The sequence below is a fragment of the Adelges cooleyi genome, unplaced genomic scaffold, assembly GCF_023614345.1.
Source record: "Adelges cooleyi isolate 19-005CV unplaced genomic scaffold, UGA_ACOO_1.1 ACOO_flye_CR_arks_rails_tigmint_CR_PRNA_41, whole genome shotgun sequence".
In the NCBI taxonomy this organism is placed as follows: Eukaryota; Metazoa; Arthropoda; class Insecta; order Hemiptera; family Adelgidae; genus Adelges; species Adelges cooleyi.
In genome coordinates this window covers 2,014,342-2,039,602 of record NW_026096090.1, presented here as the reverse complement: position 1 = coordinate 2,039,602, position 25,261 = coordinate 2,014,342, and the positions used below count along the sequence as shown (strand labels likewise).

Sequence of the window (25,261 nt, the reverse complement as noted above, 5' to 3'; positions counted from 1 at the left end):
TAAATATATTAAATACATACATACGGGTTGTCCCACAAAGATGTCGAAATGAAATAACTTTTATTCTAGTAAATATTTTTCTTCTTCTTCTTCCAGCTTTAAAATCCATTGCTGCAAAACAAATCTCTTTCCATCTGTCTCTGTTCAGAGCTGCTGTAAATATTTTTAAGATTTTTTTGTTAAAAATGAATTTATACTCATTTGCGCTATAAACACCACGGTTTGTAATGCTGTTTTACTTTTTTCAATTTTTTTTTTTTTTAGTTTTTTTGTTAAATTTTTTTTTTTAGTTCAAGACATCCAGTTTTTTAAGAATAATTTTATGAAAATTTTGATTTGTCGATAACTAATTGGTTGGATAAATACTTTTAAATTAATTAAAGGTTAAAATTTAAGACGGGAAGTGGAGTGCGGTAGTTATTTTTAACTACACGCATTAAACAAAAATATTTAAAAAAAATTAAAATGAGTATAAATTAATTTTTTAAAAAAATATCTTAAAAATATTCACTAGAACAAAAGTTATTTTATTTGTTGAATCTTTGTGGGAAACCTGTATATAATCCTTAGATTATATCTACATTGTATACAAATATTAAATGTATTATAGAAAATATAAATTTACAAATTGTAGTTATAAATTAATTTGAATAATCTTGTGCAGTAAATATTATTTTCTTGACGGTCTAGACTGTAGGCGGATCACCCACCGACCCAAGACAGCGAATAATGCATTATATATTATTATTATAGAATAACGAAACGGATGTAATAACATAATCGGATTGAAAACGTACATCATACAACTATTATATATATATACAAGGGAAGAATTTGACAAAAATTAGTTTTCACGGACTTGACTCGGTGTGGAATTTACAAAACGTGTATAGGTTTGTATACGGACAGAACGAATACCTACCTCGAACGAAGGGAAAAAATCGTCAATCGTCTGCGCTCGATTTTTTTTTACCTTTACAAAACACGCCTATAGGTAAAAGTAGACGCGGTATCAACAGGTGAACCGGTACCTTGTACCTGAGGGGACTACACGCTATCTTCGTGGATACCAGAACGCCGTCGTCGCGTCGTCGTCGGAGTGGTGGGAGAGACTTCGTGTAACCTGCACAACAGGTCACTTACAACCGCACCGTCAGTCTATGGGGCACCATCCGCCGTTGGGTCCGTTCGTCGTCGTCGTAGTCTTGTGTCGGTGTTCAATAGGTTTTTTGTTTGTTTCGTTTTCCGGTTCAAGCGAAGTCCGTTTTTCTAAAACGTGAGTAGTTCAACGCGAGTAATGTTCAGTGGCGATTAGCGTGCGGGTCGAGGCCCATCGAACCAAGTGCGTCCACGGTTTCGTGCGATGATACGTTGAGAGTATCTAGTAAATATAATAATAATAACGAAACAGGTTTATCTAAAGTTTCGATCGTCTTTGATTTATTCTTGCATGCGGAAACCCTACACCCTGTATTGCCGGCTATAACACAACGAGTTCTGTAATAGTAATGTGACGCGAGGAACGTAAGAACCTATAGCGAACGCTTACAAGTATTTAGTTTACCTACGTGTTTTGTCGTCGGGCCAATTCGCGTGTTAACCGTAGCTCGTCGTGTCGCACGCAGCGACCTCGCTCGATTTTGCAATAAGAAACCGCATACTCACCTTTAATCATCATGAGTATGATGATGCAAATGAGACCGTCCGACTCGACGCCGATTTGCAGATGCCGGGTATTGTACTTGGGCTCGGCGGTGCCGCACATTACCAAAGACGGCCTGCAGGGTATTCAGGAACCGCTCAAAGAACTGTACCCCGAGCAGGGGGCGTTGGGGGCTAGGGGTATCGACTCCTGGCTCAGCGTGTGGAGCAATGGCCTTCTTTTGGAAAACGTGGACGAGAACCACAAGAAAATCACCAGGTTCTTCCCCATCGAGTCGCTGCACTACTGCGCGGCCGTCAGATTCGTGTTGGTACCAGAAAAGTCCAACAACTCGTCGCAACCGAGATTTTTGCCGTTGGACTCTCCGTTCGCGAGGTCACCGAATCCCAACCACCCGCCGCTTTTCGCCGCCATACTGCGCCGGACTTCCGGCATCAAAGTGCTCGAGTGTCACACGTTCATATGCAAACGCGAAATGGCCGCGAACGCTCTGGTCCGGTGCTGTTTCCACGCTTACGCCGACTCGTCGTACGCCAAGCAAGTGGACACAAACGGCACCAACGGCAGTAGCATATACGGGACGTTGCGCACGAACCGGTCGATGGGCAACAATACCATAGAGAAAGTGGAGGGCTGGAGGCGCATGACCAACGCCGGCAGTACGTTGACGTTGAACAGCGCCCACTCCAACGGCATCACCACGCTGGAGGCGTCCACCAACTCGATCGACGACTTGTCAGAGTGCAATGGAGACGAAAACCATAAAGTTTGGGTGGGCAGCACCAAAGATATATCGGAAAAAGACGATATATACACCGGGGGGAACACCATGCGCAGCTCGCGTTCCAGTCGGCCCCGGCAGATTGTAGGCGCCGCGCCACCGCCGCCGCCACCACCGCCGGTTAGGGATGAAAAGGCGTCCAAAAAGAATAAGGAACGACCCCGCCGTAAGAGAACTCCGACGGGCAGTGGCGGCGGCAGCCGAGAGGACCTCTACTCGTTGTCCGTGAACGGAGGGTCGTTGATGAGACCCATGAACGGTCGAAGCTCGGTGTCTTTGAACGGCACCATCGTCAGCAGGGGTCCGCCCAAAGGGTTTATGTCACCCATACCGCCGCCTCCGCCTCCGCCAAATCACATTTATTCGAACGGCACGATGATGAGGCCCATGAACGGTTTTCATCATCATCATCCCGCGATGATGCACCCGCCTCCGCCACCGCCGCCGTTAATGATGGTGCCCACCACGCTGCCGCACCCCAAAAAAATGCACAAAATGAAACCGGGCATGATGCCGGTTCCCAGACCAGGAATGATGCCTCCGAATTTCATGCCGATGCCCATGTACGTGCACACGGGGGGCAAGAAGCCCAAGCACATGCAAGCCATACCCATGCCATTAGCGATGGAAGAACCGATTTACATGCCTTCGGCCCGACCATTGAGCCCGATCGCGTCGTACCAACCGGAGCATTTCCCGCACGAGGCGTATCTCATGCAGCAGTACGCCAACAACAACAACAACAACAACGGGCCGTTACCGACGAAAAACAAAAAAGACAAAAAGAACAAGAAAAAAGACTCGGTTAGCAACGGCGGCGTTCCGGTGCCCCAGCTGGCCGTCAACGGCAACCGGGTCAACGGCAACGGGGTGTCCCACGACGAAACCGACGACACTGAAGAGTCGGTGTACAACACTGGCATCTACCGGCGCAAGGGTCACCTGAACGAGCGCGCGTTTTCGTACTCCATCCGGCAAGAGCACCGTTCCCGGTCATACGGGTCGTTGGCCAATTTGAAATTTGCCGCACCCCCGATCGTGCCCAACGGCGTGGACGGCGTACCCAAAACCGACATTAAAAAAGAAAGAGAAATCATGCAGATGATGCAGGATCTAGAGCTCTCCGGCGACGAACTGGACAGAGTCGACCAAGTGGTACACCAGAACAAAATGCAACAGCGGCCCATCAAAAGCAAAAGATAATCGTCCAGGTAACTTTCGTTCGCGCACTTAACATGCATATACGTATTCCCTCTCTGTTCCGACTCGGATATAATGTATCATAACAACGCTAATTCGCCGCCAACGATTTTGTATTCTTCTAGTTTACCGCCTACGAACCCGAAAACAACAACGTCCATTGTATTTTCCTTTCTAATGTTTTCCCCTATGGTAGGTGTAGGTACCGAACAAATCCCGAACGACCGAGACCGAGGTCGCGTTATACATTTTCAATTATAACCCGAGCTTGTTGTTTTCACAGAATGCCGCAAGCCTTAAGACACTAATAATAATAATACAATTATTATTATCAGTCATGACGTTTTAGTTATTTTGACACATATTGTACACGGCACGTATATTGCGCACGTTAACACGTCGTGTAATCATTATGCCAGAATAACCTGCCCGGATTAAACCGAACCATTGTAACGTGTAAATAAAAAACAGTACCTATTTCATAGCATAGTGTTAGCAAAAAAAAACAACTGTTATAGTATATATAATAGATGCACGTTGAAGCTGTGCCGCTATGATATATTTTAGGTAAAAACCAGCCAAACTGACACTTGCAAAAAATGACCCGAAAAACCAGAATCGCTCGGAGAACAGCTAGATAGATAGGTATAATTTGCTAGTCTTCGTTAGCGATATGGGTGGAGCTTAAGTTAAACGCCAGCCGGGCCCACAAACTAGTTTTGATATAATAATAATTTTAATAATAATAGTGTTTTCCTTTCCACGCGTCTAGAATTGGCACCTGTGTGTAATGTAGAAATCATAACGCGAATCAGTCTAAATCTCAAGGCTAATAATTTTATTATTATCTACTCGGTCGATTCATATCAATTTTCAGGTGAATTTTTAATACCTAGAGTTACTAACGCATGGTTAACTTAGGCTGCATGCTTGTTACGTTATGATAACCACGTGGATCTTTAAGTGTTTACCTCGGTCAAATGATAAAAATCAACGAGCGGAAATTATTTACCACCTTCTCTTTCAAAATAATTCTAAACGAATAGTATTTATTCCAATTTAGTGTTTTGTAACGAACGCGACTAGGTATTAGTTAGATTTACACTTTATTTTTTAACATTCGTTATATATATATCTAAACCGTTTGGCTAGTTTTCGGTAAGCGTATTGTATAATTGTAGGGAATAATATTTTCGTGGGAAGGTGGCACGAAACACCTTTCGTTTATTTAATACTCTCTACTTGGTGGTCGGACTAGACAAATGTGTAACCCGCTCACCGGCTATAGAGCACGAGGGATTTTCGTCTGCTACTATAACAGCTAATAGCTCTACTACTAACTATAGGCATTGTTTTCTAAACGGCTCTTATCGGTTCGATTTCGACTAGTAAACAGCGCAATAATTATAAACCGTTATGGATTAGCTTTGTAAAACCGACGGACGACAGTGGGAATGCATTAATATTCAAGTGCGCGTCACCATTGTTATCGGTTAGCGTGAGTTGGACGTAGAAAAAAAAAAAAGTTTTTGTTTTGAATTGAAAACCGGTTTTTGCGATAACAACAAAAATGCCTCGTGGAACGTTTACGCCTTGAAAATTTGCAATTTTCGTATACCGCACAATGATAATATTATTATAGCGTAGCGGAGACAACGTTTTGGCGTTCATTATCCACGGTTTGGTTAAGGCGTCCGTCTGAGGCCGTTTCGAAACCGTCGATATAATAATAACTTTTGCCGCCGCCTTGGAAACAGTTTTAAATGCGAATAATCTCCCTTGGAAAGTACACGGTGCAAAAACAAACGTGGACGTGAACAAATTGGGCAACTCTCCCACGACTGCGGTGGTGTTCCCACAACGCCACTTGTTGCCGACCATTCGTGGCTCTTTACAGCAGCTTTCCGAGGACAGGCCACAATGATACGGATCGCAGACGTTTATTGAGTCTATGTAAGAAAAAGTGTATGATTATTTCATGTTTAAGGACGAAAAAAACGATTCCATCGCACATTAAACGACGGTGTTGTGGTATTCGATATTATCATTATCTCATATCTTACACCATGCACCGACATATCCCAGCGGCCAACCGCAAGACCGTACGGACTTTCGCCGTAGTGGTACTGGAAAAGACGGCTAATCTCAAATCACGGTAAAGAGATTTTTGTTGTTTCGGACACACGCGTGCGAACGAGTAGCTTCTTTAAAAACAGCGTAATAAATTTGAGACGGTACAGACCGTCAATTTAAGCGGTTCTCGGCGTAAGTGGTGCTCGGCTACGGAATGCGGCATTCCGGACGGCGACGGTCTATAGGCGTGGCGGTAACCGATAGGTGGACGTGCAGGTATAATAATAATAATACATAATTTACACGGTATTGTAGAGAGAGAAAAAAATGTACGTATTTGGTAAAACTCCAAGACTTATCTCGCGCGGATAACCCCCGAACGGTGGAGCGGTTTGCCTACATTGCGCCACCTGAATGCACAGAACCCCATAGGCATTAGGTAGGTATATGATATTTCTAACAAATTCTCAAGACGGCTGTTGGATTTTTGTTTAGATGTATTCACAGACCGCGATCAAACGTCCATGTCGTTTGACTCTAGAATGACTCGCGAGGCCGACGAAAGCAGTTGACAGTGTTTAATCGATTTTATCAACGCACAAATTGTGCGAATGACATTGTTCCGGGACGGGTTTCGCGTTAACCCGAATGCAACGGACGTATTAAAATATAATCATTTATCGAGGAAAAATATTTGTACTCGCTATCACTTCCTACTTTAGAAATATTATACGAGAAAGGAAAAAAACTCGGATAGGAGAAATAACGCTCAGTGAACACAGCCGGTTTTGACATAATATGTAAATTATGCAAGTTCCGAATAAAAAAAAATAAAAATAAACATAGTAATCGAAACCATAAGCCCGGGGCTTTTTTCGGCTTTAATCGCTGCACTTGAGTCACTATTCCATCAAATATAGTCCTACCATAGGGCGTTGATTAAAGTATACTATATATAGATAGGCAACGCTAATGTCGCAACCGACAAAACTATTTTACCCGCATATTTGGATTTCACTATATTAAAACTCAATATCTAAAATAAAAACACCGTCAATTCGTCAATACCAGCGTTTTCCATTTAACGTGTGGGTCTTTTTTTCTTCAGCCCTGATTTTCTAGTCGGCTCTGCGATATTTTTCGTTTGGAAATTATATGCTTTCGACAAACTGAGAACGCCGGTCCAGAGTAGCGCGATGTTCGATCGGTTGGGAATTATGGCCATAAAAATATATTATAATAACAGCAGCTGTTGTTGTATCTATATACTACCTATAAATATTGATAATAGTAATAATTATCGTACCGCGGATCAAAGTGTTTGTACTATGTAGAGTATGTATTATAATAACCGACGTGCCGACGTCTACACATCAGAATATTGATGACCGGTCGTTATTGTAGTTAACCGGGAATGACCCCGAAAAGCGTCGCGTCCGTATAACCTGCAGCGAGAAGACCGGCTACCTCCTAGGGGGCAGCTAAAGCCCCGAATACTTTCAACCGTGCCCTCTTGTGCCACTTATCCCCACCGTACGTCGATCGGTTGTGTGTGTGTGTGTTCATAAAAAGAAAAAATTGTTACTCGCGCTTGCCCCGTGCAAGTTACCTGCTCTATACCTAGTACCGCCGACGGTACAGGTATTATATTATTTTATTATATGATAATTAACGACAACGGTCGTTTAATACACACGGCGCGCTCACATCCTTTACAATTGTGTCAGTGGACCTCGGGTACACGATTTTCGGTTACACTCGGACGGTCCGTCGATACATACAGATATTAAATTAAGATACACGTTATCGTATCGTGAAAGCCCGGCCGCTCAGGAATCGAACGCGACCGACGGTTTTTTTTTCCTTGTTCGTTTAACAGTGACCGCCTTTTTGATATAGTAGTCAAAAAAACAAATGATGTACATAACGCTTATATTATACACGTTTGCTGTACGAAGCGCAGAAAATGCGATTTTGTTTTCAACGCCAGTGGCAAAACGAACTACTGCAATGGGCAATGCCTGTATTTGCTGTATCCGGACGAGGTGACGCGGCTAACCCCTCGACAAAAATAATATTATGATCATAACGATTGGCGTGTCGTTGACTCGTTGCGGCCAACCTTAAGACTTTCTATTTCAACGACTCAAAAGCGTGTTAACAGCTGCGCCGTCGAGCAGATTTTTACTGCACACACTTACTGGCGATTATGATACTCTACTATTCTATCGCCTATTCGCCATGATCTCTTTCTTTAAGGATTTCTGTCAGTAGTCAGTGCCGACTTTTCACGATTTTCGCTCACGACCACGGTCGTGAATCGAAATAGGAACATTCGGATTCTTGTCGAAGAAAACAACAATAAACCCGCGGTTCGGTCGCCATCTCAAGATCGTTCGTTGTCGATGTGCGATCAGCTTTTGATTGCAGCGCAGTGTTGTGGCTGTAATGGCCGGTGCCAAACCGGTAACCGCCATCGCTCGCACCGAACGGTGATCGGTGTATTGTAATATAACGGTTCGTCGTTGTGATAATAATAATAATATTATTAACAGCATCTCTATGCGATGATGCTGTCGGTGATTTTCTATAGATTTATAGCTGTGTCATGCGCGTCCGCACAGGTCCATAAAAGGTAAATTACTCGATCGTTTAAATACCGATTGTATACTATTTTTCGACTGTTTTATTCTTTCTTTTCATACGTTCGACGGCAAGTTCGCAAAGCTTGCACAGTCAGTGTACCAATAGGTCATACACGGTACAGGGCGACTGGCGTATAAGACAAAAAAAAAAACGCGTTGCGTAAGCCTTTAACGCTTCATCTCGTCAAGTGAAAGCAATGACCAACGAGGACGGATTATAAGAGCCCCTAATTACCCGGCGTAAGACAATTCCGCTGCGTTCCACGGTTGCACAACACGATCTAATCGATCAAGTCTAACATCAGCATATTATCGTTACACGACCTCGTCATACGTTACTGCAAGTGTAGTTCTAACAGACGGCCGGCTTAGTATATCCTAAAACACATTATCCGTAGGTACGACCTGAAGTACCACGAACCCGGCAAAAGTTTTATCCTGAAATACCGTTTTCGGGTCAAACCCTTATCTTGGAAGCTTATAAACGAGGATCGTTTAGATTTACAATGGGTGTTGCCTTGCCAGTGTGTGTACATAATAATATTTAAATTTGTGTATCACACTATCTTTGCGTTTAGGTACTTTTTCGTGGATATATTATACAACAACGGTTCATGTCTCAATTTATTCTATCCCGATTCCGATCTCGCGGTGGTCTACGGATTTAACATACAAGACACTTGTTTCGGATGGGCGGCGCCTGCGAAGATCACCAATCCGACAGAATGACGACGTCTACATTACAAACACTATAATATGTGTGCCCCTAAGCTATTGTTCAGCGCAAACGGCGTGTAATTGTTGGTGTTATAGGACTTGCGTGTACGGGAGTGCTGGCCAGAAGATTCGTTGCATTATACGTATGCGACACCTGTACAGTCGATACATTAAAATACAATGCACTGTCGATGTACGCCTTCTCCTCGTGTCACTCCTTCCCGTGCCTTCTTGTACGCAGCGACGTTGCCCGCGCGAACCCGGTCACGCTTGGCCGACACCAGAAAATTCGTACATACCTATCTATATATGTCTGTTAGGTCTGCATACTAAACATAATATTATTGTACGTCATTATGACAATACGGACGTAGGCAACAAGTACTGTGTACAAAATGTGTGCACCTAGGTAAATCAATATTATTATTATTATTATTGCAGCACTACACACACAAGATTGATGAAATCTTCCGTGGACTCGTGGACTTCGTGACCGTTCCCTACATAACGTTTACAATATTCTTATTGTTGTTATTTTCGCCACAACAACAACAATAATAATAACATACATTACGCCTTTCCCCGTCGCCTTTCCTCGTCGAGACTTATCCATCGTGCGTCGCGACTTATTCTTCAGCCAACACCTTCGAACATTATTGTGTAATACTAACGATGACAATAAAAACCGGCCCATTAAAAAAAACCTAAGAGAATTACATTATATTCGGTGCGCCGGGATGACATGAGTGAGCTTATATGATTAATGAAGAGTGAATACGTCTAACCGCGGAACAGGTATAGTGCACTGTACAACGATCCGTCAAACGCGTCGGCTTAGACTGCTTCGAGCTCGGGTTGAGAACTATACGGGCTGAAGAGTTAATTAATTCTTAATACAGTAATAGACGAACTGCGAAACTATTACTGAAAAGATTTTATGTGTTATTTATTTTCTACAATTTTAGAACCGTCCTCAAGACAGCAGAATGGATTAACAACTATTACACGTTATTAACGTTTCACGAGGAAATAATTTAATGTCACGAATCGAATATGTCAATAATATTATATATATATATATATAAAATCTAAATTTCATCATCGTACGAAAAACGAGTCACCAAGTTATTAACCAGAGAAGGATAAAGGACCAATAATGACTCGGTAAATCATAGTATAAATAATTGAAATTGTAATTTAATTAGGCAATGATTAAAAAACGTGAAGCTTTTATTAATCGCTGTTTCGTAGTAAATCGTGGATCCCTCTAAATAGAACATGTCTTATGTCCATACATTACCAAATAAAACAATTTATTGTTTAAACACATCAAAAACCTCGTATATGGAAGCGTTTCTCATGAATACATTTACCTCGACCTTGGTACGCATATAAATATACTGTACAGTCTATTGTCTCACGCGCGGTTGGATTTAAGTAAACAACAAAAAGCATTGAAACTAAATTGTGCTCGTATTATTATATTATAAATTATTATAATGTTATAGTTCCAGTTTAATGTTTTGGCCAACAGAATAATTTAGAATGACAACCATTTTATATGTGTATCATATAATATGCATTTGTCTTGCATGTCTGTTTCTTGGTCGCGTGCGACTAGCGACATAATCATCTTTTATGGGCTTATATAGGTACTACAATTGTCTTGTCTCTAAAAAACGAAAAACACAAGACGTGGGTGACGGGAAATCGGATATAAATTAGTTCCGGCGATTGTCGTGGGTACAATACATATTATAATATTATGTCGTACACGTGCAGTGAATCCAATATTAATCATCCAACGAACAATTACAACTTGAAGTTCATACGACATTTTTAAATATTTTATCAACTGTTCGATTGCTTTTAAACAGACAGTTTCGATAAATTATATTTTTATTTATCTCATCCCGCCTTGCCTTAACTGTTTTTTTTCAATCAGAGATTAGGACTATCCGCCATAACCATATCCTCACATCTTCACCACAATGACTCAGCCATAACCGCATTGTCAGGCCAACACTTGGGCCCTTATTATTATTATTCATTTTAAATATATATATTATGAAGTAAAAAATTGAATAAAATTGAAACGTACTTTAAAATTGTTTGTAATCATGTCTTATCAATCCACCTGCTCACACTGTTACTGTTAATAGTTCAATATAATATTGAACTACTTTAATAATTATAGTCACCTACGCTTTTAGCTCCACTGCGATTATGCGTCACTGCCGACTGTCGCAAAAAATATTGCATGATATATTATTATTATCTGGTAGTCGCGGTACGAAGGTATATATTGTTATGGCATCTAAATTAATAATTCTACCCGACCGTGTTTACACCCACGCAAAGTGTAAAAGTGTATCTGTATCGAACGAGACAGCCGAGGGCTGCGCACAGGTGTGTCTCCAACATATTTTTATAACATACGACTACTTTCTAACCTTGACTCTTGTTGTCAGCGGCGGGTACAAAACTAGGACAGTGTTTATAGTCCGCCGTCCAAGAGTGATTTGTTGCGTACCGACAATATAATGGTCTCCGCCGTGTACAGGTAAAACGCGCATGTACAAGAGGTCTCATCTTCCTGCAGCTCGTGGGGCCGTCCGCATGACGTGAACGGCATACACACCGTATATTGTATACACACGGAACGAGTATTATAAAATTATTAAGTGTATATATGTGAAGAAGAAAACAATACACATACAAGTATCCCGCCACCACTATCTTCTCCGCCATAGTGTGTGTGTGTGTGTGTGTGTACGTCGATTCAGGGGTATCGGTGAACCGTGAACGTGTTGTGTCGGTATATACCGAGGGTATGCACACGGAAAAGACGAAAAAAACACCAGCATGTATAAATTATATTTATACACATTCGTCTACATGCATAATAATAATAATAATATGTACGCGTTTTAACGCGCTGTGCTCGGAGTAAAAAAAAAACGCCTAGTTACAAGCGCAAGATCAAAAAAGACCTGTTGAAAAAACCCTCCACCGCGTCCGGCCACCTTCCGGGGTTTCCTGTTCCGGCGAGACGTGCCAGCGAACATCGACCGTCGATCGATTGCTGCCGGCAACGGGTTTGCGGTCATCCGGTATCGTTTTCCGCCTAATGACCGAGCAAGCAGCAATAACTAACTGTGACTTACCGTAATTCGAATTTGTACTATTGTATTTCATCATCGCGCAACCGAAATCGATAGGTTTTTTTTTTTTTTGTTATAATATGTATACACACAGAATAGTTCCAAACGTGTTATTGTCGAGTTCCTATACCGATGTACACAATGGTGTGTATTCCGCTCTCGTTCTTGGACGTGAACCGATGGTTTCCTCTCATCGCGTACACTAGCCAGGCATCATGGTATCATCATCCGTTATCGTTTTAAAACGGGTTGGTGTTGAACCGACAACCGATTACGGCCGTTCTGGCATAAAATCACTGTTGCCCGTTGGGTTTAGATAAGATGAAAAAAATCGGTTTCGTTCGAGTCGATAAAGCGGGCAGATCGAATACAATTTGTAATATTATTTTAATAAACGCAGTGTACGCGTAGTTGCGTCATCCGAACAAATACTTTGGAGAAAAAAAATTGTATTTTTTCTTTCAAAGAGTAAAATACTCTTTGAAGAAAAAAAACCGGTTACGGTTTAGGCGATTCAAAGAAAAATGTAGTAACGCTTTTGCCTTGTTTAATTAATTTTTCCCCGAATAATACCAATGATTTGTCGAGAGCAATAACATTTTAGTTAAGTATAAACAATCATTGGCGGCGCGTTTACGAGAAATAGGTGCCAATCGTAAACAACAACCGCTTAAAGTGTTCTATGATTTTCTTGTATGAAACTTTAATTTTGTTTTTTTTTTTTATTAAAACTCCCGTATTTCAAAACTGCACCATGTCACTCCCATCATTATATCCAAATAGCATCTTTATTTAAAGCTATTTGGTCTTCGTTAAGCGCTATTATATCCAATTATACACTTATCTCTATTTTGTATACCATAGGATTAATAAAAAAAAAATAGTTTTTCAACGTTAATTAATTATTACTAGTTTGTTTACCATTTAAACTCGGAACGTTCTGATAAAAAGTAGCAGAACAACGATCACCGGCCTGTCGTCATCATTTCGGATAACCGGTCGATAACGGTGATTAGACGTTTTGAGACTTACAAGCTAGAAAGCCAATAGTTGATTTTTAATTACTAAAATTCCGAAAATACGACTTGTAATTACCGTTAGGATTTAATTTAAATTTTTAACATTTTTTTTTTTATCATAATGATTACAAAAACATAATTACAGAAATGAACTTAGTTTCCACAGGTGCGGATAACCAATAAAAAAAAAATAAGATTAATAAAACGTATTAGCAAAGAAAATAAAAGCTTTTAAACTAAGTCTGCGTCAACAAACGTTAAACAAGTATATAAATCAAACGTGAGTGACTCAATAGTACATATAATCATCGGTTAGTTAATATTCCAATGATCGGTGTAGTGCGATGGCCCAAACGTCAATAAAAAAAGTATTAGTAAATAAAAAAAATATTAGTAATAGCATACATATTACTAATATGTAATGGAGCTATTAGCTATTAATAGTAATTAGATTTTAAGTACCAATATAGTCATAACGCGGTTTTTTAAAAGGATGAGAAAGTTGGGTATAAGTGCATCTGATTGTACATAAAATATTTATGACGAAAATATTATTAAATATAATTTTATCGATAATATTTTCATTTTCAACATATCTTTCTTTGTACATTGTACACTATAATTTAGTCATTTTTATTTTTATAACAACAGGATAATCACTACTATCGTATGGAGTAACTGTTTTGTTACAATTTTCCCGATATTTTCACTTTTGTTCTTTTACCCGACTGCGATTACTGCAATTCACCTATATGTATACAACTAAACGGTAGCTCTGAAAGTTGTAAGAAAAACTATTGAAAACGTCAACTGTCACACACATACGCCTGTCGCCGTTGCCTAGTATACGAACAATACGTACGCGTTGTACAGTGTACTGCAATTTACCAGCATATTATAATGATAATTATTTGGTTTGACATTTTTTTTTTTCCGGTTGATCAAACAGTCGTCGACGAGTCAGATGGGATAATATTGGCAGCGGCGGCGGCGGTCAACACTACGGACACGCACTCGGTCTGGACTTGCCACTTGATTATGTCCGCAAACAACCGGGTCTGCCGTTAATTATCATAATTATATTCGCGTTTCCTCCCCTCTTCCTTCTCCCGGCGAGCCTCTCGCACGGCCGACCGAGTCCACTGATCTTTCCGCGGTCAATTGCCCGTCCGACCGACTGTAGATCCATTTATAATATTCGGACCTACCATGCGCCAAACGCGTTAGTTGCCGTCATCACGGTCGTTCGGTATTCACGGCATGGTCCGTCGTCTTATGTCCACGTAGACCAAGCCCGTGTAGCTGTATCTATGCCTACGCCGGGGGAATTCCGGCGGCGGAGGCGCGTGAAAAAAATTACAAAAAAAAAAAACCCCTCCCCTCGACGATGCACGGTAAAAAGATTTTGTTGATGGTTCCGTGCCGTCCAAACCATCCGAGATGATAGCACAACGTTTTGTTTATTGGACCTTTGTCCCATCAGAATACACACTCGAAGATCACACGGTTCATAATAATTTTTGTAACGCTCATAGAGAAGAACCGACAGAGAAACGAGCCCCACATATTGCTGCGCGGCATGTCGACTAGGAATTTATGTTACTGTTTTCTACACGCGCAATTATACCGTCGACCCTTAATTTATATTGGTTTTGTTACTTTCACTTGTTTAATAGCTAGCCATCATAAAATAATTCATAGATGTTTTATTGCCTTAACCGGTGGAATGAACATGAAACAATAAATTCCTCACCGTCACACTTCAAAAGTCAAAAGTTATTATTATTATTTTTTAAACCTATAGAAAGTTAAATTTTAGCCTATAAGAATTGGTCCGATTGCAACTGAAATTTGATGTAGTATTCATTAAAATGTTTTGATAATAATAATTTCGTGTTACAAATGTTTGAGGTAGGTCAATCTGGTCTTCCATCTCCGCTCAAAAAGGTCTCCCACAGTCCACAACGGCTAGCGTCCTCGTGTCCGTGTGATATTTTTTTAATAAATCAGTTCAATTTATGAAAATATGTAAAAAAAAATACTTTGCCAAAAAACTGATGCGATTTCATTTAGGTGTTTTTAATTACTTTATGTGTTAATACTCATGCCAGACGTACAGAGTTACAATTTGAACAGTTTTAAATAAACGTGATAAAAATGTGATTTTATAAACACAACTGAAGTGTAAGAAATCGAATAACAACAGATATTAATTTTTAATACTTACTACAGTTCACGTATTGTATTTTATTTTCTGATTCAAACGACGGCTTTAGACACGTACGTTCAAACATCACAGTCTTTATTTTTAATTAAATTTAAAAAAAAAATCACATTTCCATAACGCCTGCGACCGGGTTTTAATTACTTTAGAATTATTGTTTCGACTATATTATTATTGTGCATGTTTAGAAAAAGTAAATTATATATGCGTTTGGCTTGCATTTAAAGGCCATTTGAAAATATCCTCAAAAAAAAGGACACGACTAATTTCAGTTAAGCTGTCCTTGACCAGAACTGGCAATTATTATATTATTCGCTAAAAACGAAAAACGCGCAGCGCTATTGGTATTATGTATGTGCTTTACATTATTTCCCGAACTAATGTCGGTGCACGATTTGGTTCACTCAATAGGCACGATTTATGAGTGCGCGACTAGCCAATAATATTTTTAAATTAGTAAGTAGTACAAAATGCAACCGCCGCGACGGTAGATATTATGTATCGACTAAGTAAAATTTCGAAATAAAATATTATAACATCAGTAAGTGTCACATTTCGAGTAAACCCAAACGCGGTAATAAACGTGGGTAAACAAATATATATTCGTAGTTATTTCTTGGATTTAACTTGGAATAACGCCTGAATATCCGTCTATGGGCACGTGCAATAGTTCATTGATTACACCGTATGTTAGACTGAGGCCTCGGGGTTTAGGGTCAGTCTATTTAAGACCACTCACGCCAAACGATCAACATTGTGTTAATTTTTTTTATTATTCTTTACCGTGTCGAGGAGTTCTTAGCAGCGGCAATAACAAAACGTACAACACGACCTGGCGCAATGCATTGTGGTGGTCCACCTACCGGTCGCCGTGCCGGTGAAATCGTCGGCTAAAAAATATTCTTATCGTTTCTATCCGTCCGCTCGGCTTCCGCCGCACTAAGGCATTTATACCTATTGGATCCGTTTGTTTCCATTTAAGGTAAATTTGTATCACGTACTCGCGGGCATTCTGAGTGCACATGGAGGTTTGCGTGTGCTGGTCGTTCGTCTCTTGCATTCTGACCCGTTGCTTTCTACCGGCAACTTTTTATAGATACAATAATTATAATAAGTATTTTATTATCATTATTGTCCTTGTACGACGGCGTCCAGCCTACGTACAAGCGTTCGGTTGTCTGATTTATAATGCCTGTCGCGATTAATCTCCTAAATCGGCGTACCGCAGATTTCTAATTGATTTATATGTTGGCAAAACTCAATTGCACGACGATTCCAGGAAGTGAAATTTCAAAAGGCCAATTTCTACCGTCAACGTCACTCTAACAGGTGTTTACATTTCAAAAGCCTTACTTATCAAAACAAGAACAATTGTCTGACAACCAAACACGGGTTTCGTCGGAGATAGTATGCAAATCCAAAGGAAATACGAACAGAAATATATTGCATTTTACGAGAGCACTATTGCTTGTTAAAAATACACGTTTGATTTCGATTTGAGAGAGCTTTCAATAACCCCTTCCCAGGGGTAACCATGAGTAAATATGTGCAAATTGAATTTAACAGATGCACGAAATTTGTTTGGCAACAAACCGGTCGACCTCATATTACTATTTTCGTACAAATTTTGTTTACAATCTAGTCGCGAAAGCCTACTTGCACGGTTCCTATTGCGTTTTCAGTGTACGACGAGTAGGAGTTATTTTAAACAACAATATCGAATAAGCGAATCGAGCGATAAGCCAAAACTGGTGACCGAAGGGCAACCAGAGACACCCACGATGGACCTCGCGAAATTGCACGCCGAATATTGTTCAAGTAGTCCGCAGGTTATTTAAGTAGAAAACAAATAATAAATAACGCAATCGCCGTACCCGCGGTGGTTGGAATTATGCTTGGCGCACGATATTTCATGTAAACCGCGATTTTTTTCATAATTGTTGATGATCACAAACAATAATCGTTGTAATGTATTTATTATTTTGTACGTGCATACGTTACGAAATCCTTAAGTATTGATTTACCTAATAACTGTATACAACAGAGAAGGCGAATTCGGAACTGCACTGACGACACTATAATTTACATTTATATTACCGAATAGAGTTTGTGTATAATTAATAATTATCACGGGAACCTGGACGATACAGTATTATATCTTGAGGCTTCTGCAGACAACAAAAAAAAATCCCCGTATTCTCTTATATTACACGAAATTTTACGTCACCAACTTTAAGTAGCCCCAGTACCTATTATACTGTTGGCCGTTCGATTACCAACAATACGGTTGTTATTGCTTTTATCAAGGGAAAAGTAAAAAATATCAAATTAAAGTTAGACTGAATATTTCAAAACTATGAGTAATGTTATCTTTAGACAAAGCCAATTAACCCATATGCACCTCGGTAATGTGGCATATATCGTGGCCATTGTGGTAGACCAAATAAAATAGGATCTATATTATGTAAAATATTCGAGTATCAGCAGACTCGTTTTCCTCTCCGGACCTTACGTACTTGGTTGGACAGTTGCATTTCGGTTAACAGCCCAAAACAAAAAAATTTGTTTATCGTCGACGTGACGGGTTGAAAAAAATAAACATAGCCAGATATTGCCGTGCATAACAGAAGTACTATGATCACTCCCCGGGGCGATTGGGACTTATTCCGTGACCCTAATTACAATATTATTAATTTCTCGGTCAATAATATTGGGCCATTGCGAGTGTTTTCAATGTATACCCGTGGCAATAGTATACCGTTAAACGCGGTGTGACGACGACAACGGAAATAGCCACCGCCGCCAATATTCGTCTCTACACGCGGAATGCGCACCTTGAAATAATCGGCTGTGAAAATTCCACGACGATTTTCCTTTCGCGACCCACTTATGGTATTATATCAAGCACAAATCATAACCAATAAATAAACGTGAGGTGGCGGGGCTACAACGTGGTACATATAGTATAATACTATAATATACTTATACCGGAATGGCCGTTCACCATGATTGAAACAAATTATTTGTCGATATTAAAAATAAAAAACTCGTCGACCATTTAAAAAGGATGTAAAAAAAAGAAGACATATCTTTTTTATAGTGCTTTTAAGTAAATCGTTTTATTTAAATCGGCCGATGTCTGACTGGTTCGCTGACTGTGTGGAGCATATTGACCTGAACCGCAACAGTGATTTTGACACAAACGTCACCTATAATATCTAACCTATTCCGCGCCCCGTTGACCCGGAAATGCGTTTATAGGATGGCCGCAAACAGCTAAATTTTCTAAAAAAAAATCACAATTTTTATCGGAGGTTTTGTTTAAGTAAATAACATTCATCTCCCGTCCATTTGTACGGGCGTCGCCGTTTTCTTTCGTGCTCCTCACATATTGTTATCTCGACGGATCGCCATCGAAGCCCGTCAATTAAATTACAGTGTCCGTGTGCCTGGAGGTGTTTAAACTTTAAACTATACTTACACGATAATATAAAAGTACCTAAGGTTTTTTTTTTTTAAACGGCGAATTTCGGGTTAACCTTCGCCCACCGAAATAATTACCAAGTATAAAAACCGATAACGGGATTACATATTATTAATATACTTCACACCGGCGTGTGTCCCACAACGATTTAATAACTGTTTCTGTTCACACGCGTGTAGTACCGACAAATATGCTTATTAGCTATCTTTTTTTTTTTTTTTAATCATCATCATCGTTCTTAAAGGGTATTCGGTTCAAAACTTCCAAACGACCGAATTGGGCCAAAAACGCGTTTATAACGTGTACAGCCGGTCTTATTGAAAACCGGCCGTTTGTTTTACTACCCGATATTGTGCGAAACAAGAAGAAAGTCGTCCGTTTTCATATTATTTTCAGTTATACGTTAAACCCGTGTGTACAATGTACCTATATTATATTGTACTTAATTTTTTTTTTTTTTAAATTGTTCACGAGCATCCTAGTTTTTTTTATGACCCTAAATCTGTTGGATTTTAACCTTAGAAAAAACAACCACCACAACGAATATGCAGTGTATTGTAATATTATTCGCGCATAAAAATGGTAAAATAATAGAAGCAAATCGTATTACGTGCGAGGTCGATACGCACATCAATCAATATCGGCGTTACCTCTATCGGATGTGTCCAGAACGGGTTGCAAGACGTAAATTGAACTGCCCGAGGGAAGGAGGGGTGGAGAAGAGGGGCTCTATAGGAAATTTCACACGTGGGGACCGTGTATAAAGACGAAGAGAATGTCGGACAAAACGGATTCCGCCGGTCGTTTGATATATACAATAATATTATTATCTAGGTTATCGTTATGTTCAGTTCCGTCGTCGCGTCTGCACAATCCGGAACTGTTCAAATGACCGGCAACACCTGATCGGTATTCCGTTTCCACAATATCGCATATAACGGCTGTTATCGTCGGCTATATACCACCTACTTATGCATATGATTATTATACCGGATTCATACTTGTATTATGATGTGAGGAACGAGCGAGGTATATTTGGGTTTAGAAATATACCTACTCAGTACTCTAATATCAGTCCAGAGTGTATATGGATATATTTTTAATTGTATAAATGCTCTATAAAAGTGTAAATACAGAATTGTAATAAACAAGGGATCAGCTATTCGTTACCTTGTTTCAACACAAATGTCGTGCACAATCAAGTTGGACCAGCAGAACGATAAGTGTTTAAATAACCTGAATAGGTAGTGAACATTTAAAATGTCGCATCATTGGTGCCATGAGCCGAAAACATCTTCAGCTAGCAATTTTTTGCTAACGCACAACTTTCCAATTTGATGTTTGATGCATGCGTTTTGTATTCGAATTATAACTGTAGATATCATCAAAGCAACAATCAAATGTCCACGATAAAAATGATTGGTAATACCGCATTGACAAAGTATGGTTATCACTTATCACTAATTATTATTATAAAAAATACAACTACTAGTTATATAAATAGAAAATATGGCACCACCAAGTACTTGTACATTTAGAACAAAACTATAATGTTAAAAAAAACCTTAAACTTGAACTTTATAAAAATATATTATGAAACGTACTCATCATTGACGATGGGCACAAATAACTTCACAAGGTCAGAAGGACACCACCCGTCGGACGTCATCGACCACATACGAATAGGAATAACGTTCTCCGTGAGGTTTTCTGTGTGGAGATACCATAACTGTAGACAGTACTGTAGTATAGTAGATGATGTTATTATGATTTAAAGGTGTTCTATAATTTACCGCAACACGATTTAATTCTTCGTGATTATGTTTTAATAATTAAGTAGTTGAAACAATAATAATTATCATGTATACGATTTAAAGGTAGGTAAATAGTAGACCGGATTTTCCTGAGCCCTGTTCTAATTATAACGGAAGTTTCCTTCATAATTATACCATTACAATTCGCTGTGGGATTATAGAGACAAAATCCAGATCAACGTTGGATTTGCATACGCATTTGTATAGCAGACGGCAGTTAAACTGAACACTTTTTTATTTATATTTACATACAAAATAATTATTGTACGCGTGTAGAACGACTCACCGCAGCATTGAGTTAGTTTATATGCTGTTTGAACGTAAGCCGATTTATTTAGTCTGTAAATCGGTTCTTATAAACTGAAGTTTATTCTATTTTAAACCGTGTATCATTTACATAATATGTCTAACCTCCCGGCAGCACGGTAGTCAGTAATAGTTTGCTGTGAATTGTAATCTGTTTTAAATATTGGAGTCTGGGTCGGACGGGGATCGAATAAAGGCTCGGGCGATTATACAATTCGACCTACCAATCACAAGAACTCGGTCCTACCCGATTTAAATACCTAGAAATAATCAATTACATAAGCTCAAGTGGCCCAAAATCTTGGCAGTCCAACGGGTGATTGCCTTTCCGCCTTCCGGCCCAATCCGCCACCGATGGACCGTACATGGGTTCCAATCGGCCAAAGAAATAATTATAGTACCTATTACTTGTATTCGTAAATGATCTCAAATAGCCGGTCTGATTTTGAAATTAATCGAGTAGCAACTATTCGTTCGTTTAACTTCTCTGTTTATCGGCGGGATCTTCGTGTTGCCGTTTTAAAAACGCCACAGTTACCTTCGGGCCATGATGGCAAACGCTGGAATGTGAACGTGGCACACCTTTAATTATTTGAGTAGGTATACGTAGGCACTGTTGCACATACGGTTAGGTTACCACGAAAAAATTACATAGGTTTGATCAAGGAACGCATAAATCACTCGTGTATAATTGGTACAGCGGCGACGACTTTACACACATACGCCCGTCACTTGTACCGACAATGTTTACATTCCACGTCAGTCTTGAGTGTATTATGTAAATGTACCGGGTTTGCAACTTTCCCACGTTCTGGGTTGCATATGGGCCCGGTAAATCTCTGAAGGGCTGTCGTGGCGTGCCGAAAACGATACTGCTCTTTACCAAACACCGTATCGGATACAATATAGGTCAAGTAGGCAAGTACGTTTAAAGCCTAAACGTGCGCTTGTCGAGAAGAAACCGCCACGTCACTAAACAATTTTTTTCTGAAAGATCCTAACACTGTTTTTTATTATTATTGTTATTTACCAATGTGCAGTTGTACTTGGTCGCATGGTTAAATTTCGATTTAATAAAAAAAAGTCATACGACATGATTTGATCAATTGCATAGCCAAAGGTGTAATGCACAAACCGCACACGGCACCATGTACCAGACGCGTACACAGTAATAATTTGCCAACAGAGAGTTCAAAGTTATGTACAACTTACAAGTGTACTATGTAGTATGCACAGTAAGACCTTATAGTTTGATGATAGCCCGATGAATGCCGATAATTAGCCGTGAAGTTACTGTACGCCATTGAAATTAAAACAACCAAACATCATCACTTCGTATACTATTTTTTATTGTATTATTATCATACAGGTACCTATCTCTAAAGTCTAATCCGTTTTCGCAGTACTAAAATACGTAATACATAATGGCTTAATGGTGTGGTGTGTGTCCATAGGCTCGACATACAATTACTAGCGCGTGCCGTTGGCTAAACATATGTTTTTGAAAATAAGTTTTCAGTTTTACCTAGCCAACGTTTGTTGAACCCTGTATGTATTCTAACGTTCCTTGTGTGAACATTAAAAAGGGACAAAAATACTGTAAATGACGATTGATGACGAGATAACAAAAAAATTCAATGAAAAAAAAGGAAGTATTACACCAACAGAAATATTAACTCTCGGTCGAACGCGGTTGCACTAAAATGTAATGTTTTGATTGTATTTTGCCAATTACCATTACACGGAATAGGTGTATAGAATAATAACTGTTTGCGAAATTCAGATAATTATTTTAAAAAAAAAAACGTGTGGTTAATAGTTTGTATAGTACCTATGTCCAACCGTCGTCAATACCGTGTTATTATTTTAGATAGTTGGCGCGGAAACTTTTCTCTGTATGTAAATGATGCGTCCAATGTGGGTTTCCTTTTAGTATTTCGACACGTATCCACACGCATATAGATAAATATATGTAATAATACGTACCTATGACTCCAGTAAAAGTATATTATTTTTACACATAACACACAAACACAATAAAGCACAATGCATAATGCACGTATTGTGTTTGTGTAGACGATAGTGAATTATTATAAACCGACTTTCTTCATCCTTCACCCTGGATGCCGACATCATAATCTCGTTGCGCAACCGCACGGGTCATATATATTATCATCATATTTTTAATAACACAAATGATAATTTATCATAGCATTTTTTACGTCCTCCATTAAAAAAAAAATGAATAGAAAATTATATAATCAAGTGGGATACGTCTGTTGGTTTCCATGTCAAAAAAAGTTTATTCACTCATACGATAAAACCTCTTTCGATTAAATGGGACATTAATTATTATTTTTAATACAAATATGAAATAAATGTATGTGATTACGTTACATGATGTACGGTATAATATTATACTTATGACTTTTGTATATCTTACAATATACTTTCATCCATTATTCGATACTACTCCATTACTATAAGGTCGTTATTTATGCTGATGGTTGTTGTATCTAATCGTGTGCTAGCGGAAAACGGACAATCAATTGCGGTATATTGAAAAACATTTAATACACATCTACGCTATAATATTATACTCCATAGTCATTCATAATATGGATTATTATTTATTGAAAACTGCCACACACAACGACCTCCCAAAAATATGTTTTCATTAAATCGACTGTTCAAATGTGGCTTTACATAGCCGTTGTTAATAGTATATTATTTTATATAAAACAGCTCACAGCTGCCATATCATTATACCGCGGGTAGTTTCCATATTCCCGTAATACCATTATACGGAGGATGCAATAATTTATAGTATGCATTTTATTACTTTGCTTTTCTATTATTATTAAAAAAAAAAAAAATCGTTTACTCGGTTGCCGCCAAAACGGCAGCGGACTCAGAGTCAACAACCTGCGAGTCGTATGTTTACAACATAAAGTATAAATATAGGTACAATCGACAGGACGTTTAACGGGTTCAATTCTGGTCGTTCCAAATACAATGCAATACATACGTACCTGTAGCATGGTACAGCCTAGGTACATCCCGAAAAGAATAATAATAATATAATCTGGGAAACGTTCTCACATTAACAGCGTTTATGACGTTCAAAGTTACATTTACACAAACGTCTCGAATAAAATGTAAATTAATTACACTAATTTAATCGTTTATTTTGGTTTTGTTTTTCAGACGTTCATTACGAAGAGCATACCAGTCCACTTCTTAAAAGGTTCACTCCTCGGTATAACACATATTATACCAAACATGGCCAACATAAGCAATTATTATCGTCGAGTATTTTTATAATTATAATTTTATTTTTAGAATTATGTAAAGAATATTATATACGGTTAGTTTTTCGAACAAAACCGAAAACAATTGTTTAGTACTTATGCTTATTTTGTTTTATTATTGTTGTTAAAATAATTATTATTATTTTATTATTGTAATAGCCACTTGTGTCTAATAAAATACTTTATTTTGTGTATAGAGATAGCCACGTTTTTTGGTTCCACAGTTAAGCCTTCTACACTCTTGACTAATAACTCAACTTATTTTTTTTCTCTATTTTTTCCCAAGTTACGTATCTATCATTTTTAATTATTATTTATGTCAAATGTACTTAATTCACACATATTTTACACCTTTATTGTTTTTGTAAATATGTATTGGTTAATAACATTAATTTTATTTTAGTATAACTTGCTCAATAATTCTTTTTTTTTATTACTAAATTTACAACTATTATAGTATTTGTCCATGAATTACTGTACAAAAGCGTTGGTCGTACACCGCATACCCAAAACGTACCCTTTAAGAAACTAAAAGAAATTGTAAAACTGTGGACACGTTATTGCTCTGTGGGCCCAATTAAACTGTTTGTAAGATTTAATACACCAAGAGAGTTGTATCGAAAAAATAATATAAGATAACACATAATTATTATTTTTATTATTATCGAATCATTGACTGATGTAATGGATAGGGATTGCGTGCCATTTTAATGCTTACAAAAAAAAAAGAAATGGTAGTAATTTGATTGTATTACTTAATATTGTATTCCATTATTTTATTATGATTTATGACTTAGGATATAAATCTCTGTTATTAAAAAAGATGTTAAATAAAATATATTTTAATTTTGCGAATAGTA

General features: G+C 38.6%; 1 protein-coding gene across 1 annotated transcript; it reads left to right on the top strand.

Annotated features, from left to right (window-relative positions):
• The first annotated feature begins 1,133 nt into the window (after positions 1 to 1,133).
• Positions 1,134 to 25,261, top strand: LOC126841708 (protein shank-like). Its single transcript, XM_050578305.1, has 2 exons — positions 1,134 to 3,655; positions 24,298 to 25,261. Exon 1 carries the CDS (start codon positions 1,677 to 1,679, stop codon positions 3,645 to 3,647), a length of 1,971 nt encoding a protein of 656 aa, XP_050434262.1. The 5' UTR covers positions 1,134 to 1,676; the 3' UTR covers positions 3,648 to 3,655; positions 24,298 to 25,261.

Excerpts from the sequence above, each read along its gene's own strand:
- LOC126841708 (XM_050578305.1), top strand. The coding sequence starts at position 1,677 with ATGAGTATGATGATGCAAATGAGACCGTCCGACTCGACGCCGATTTGC.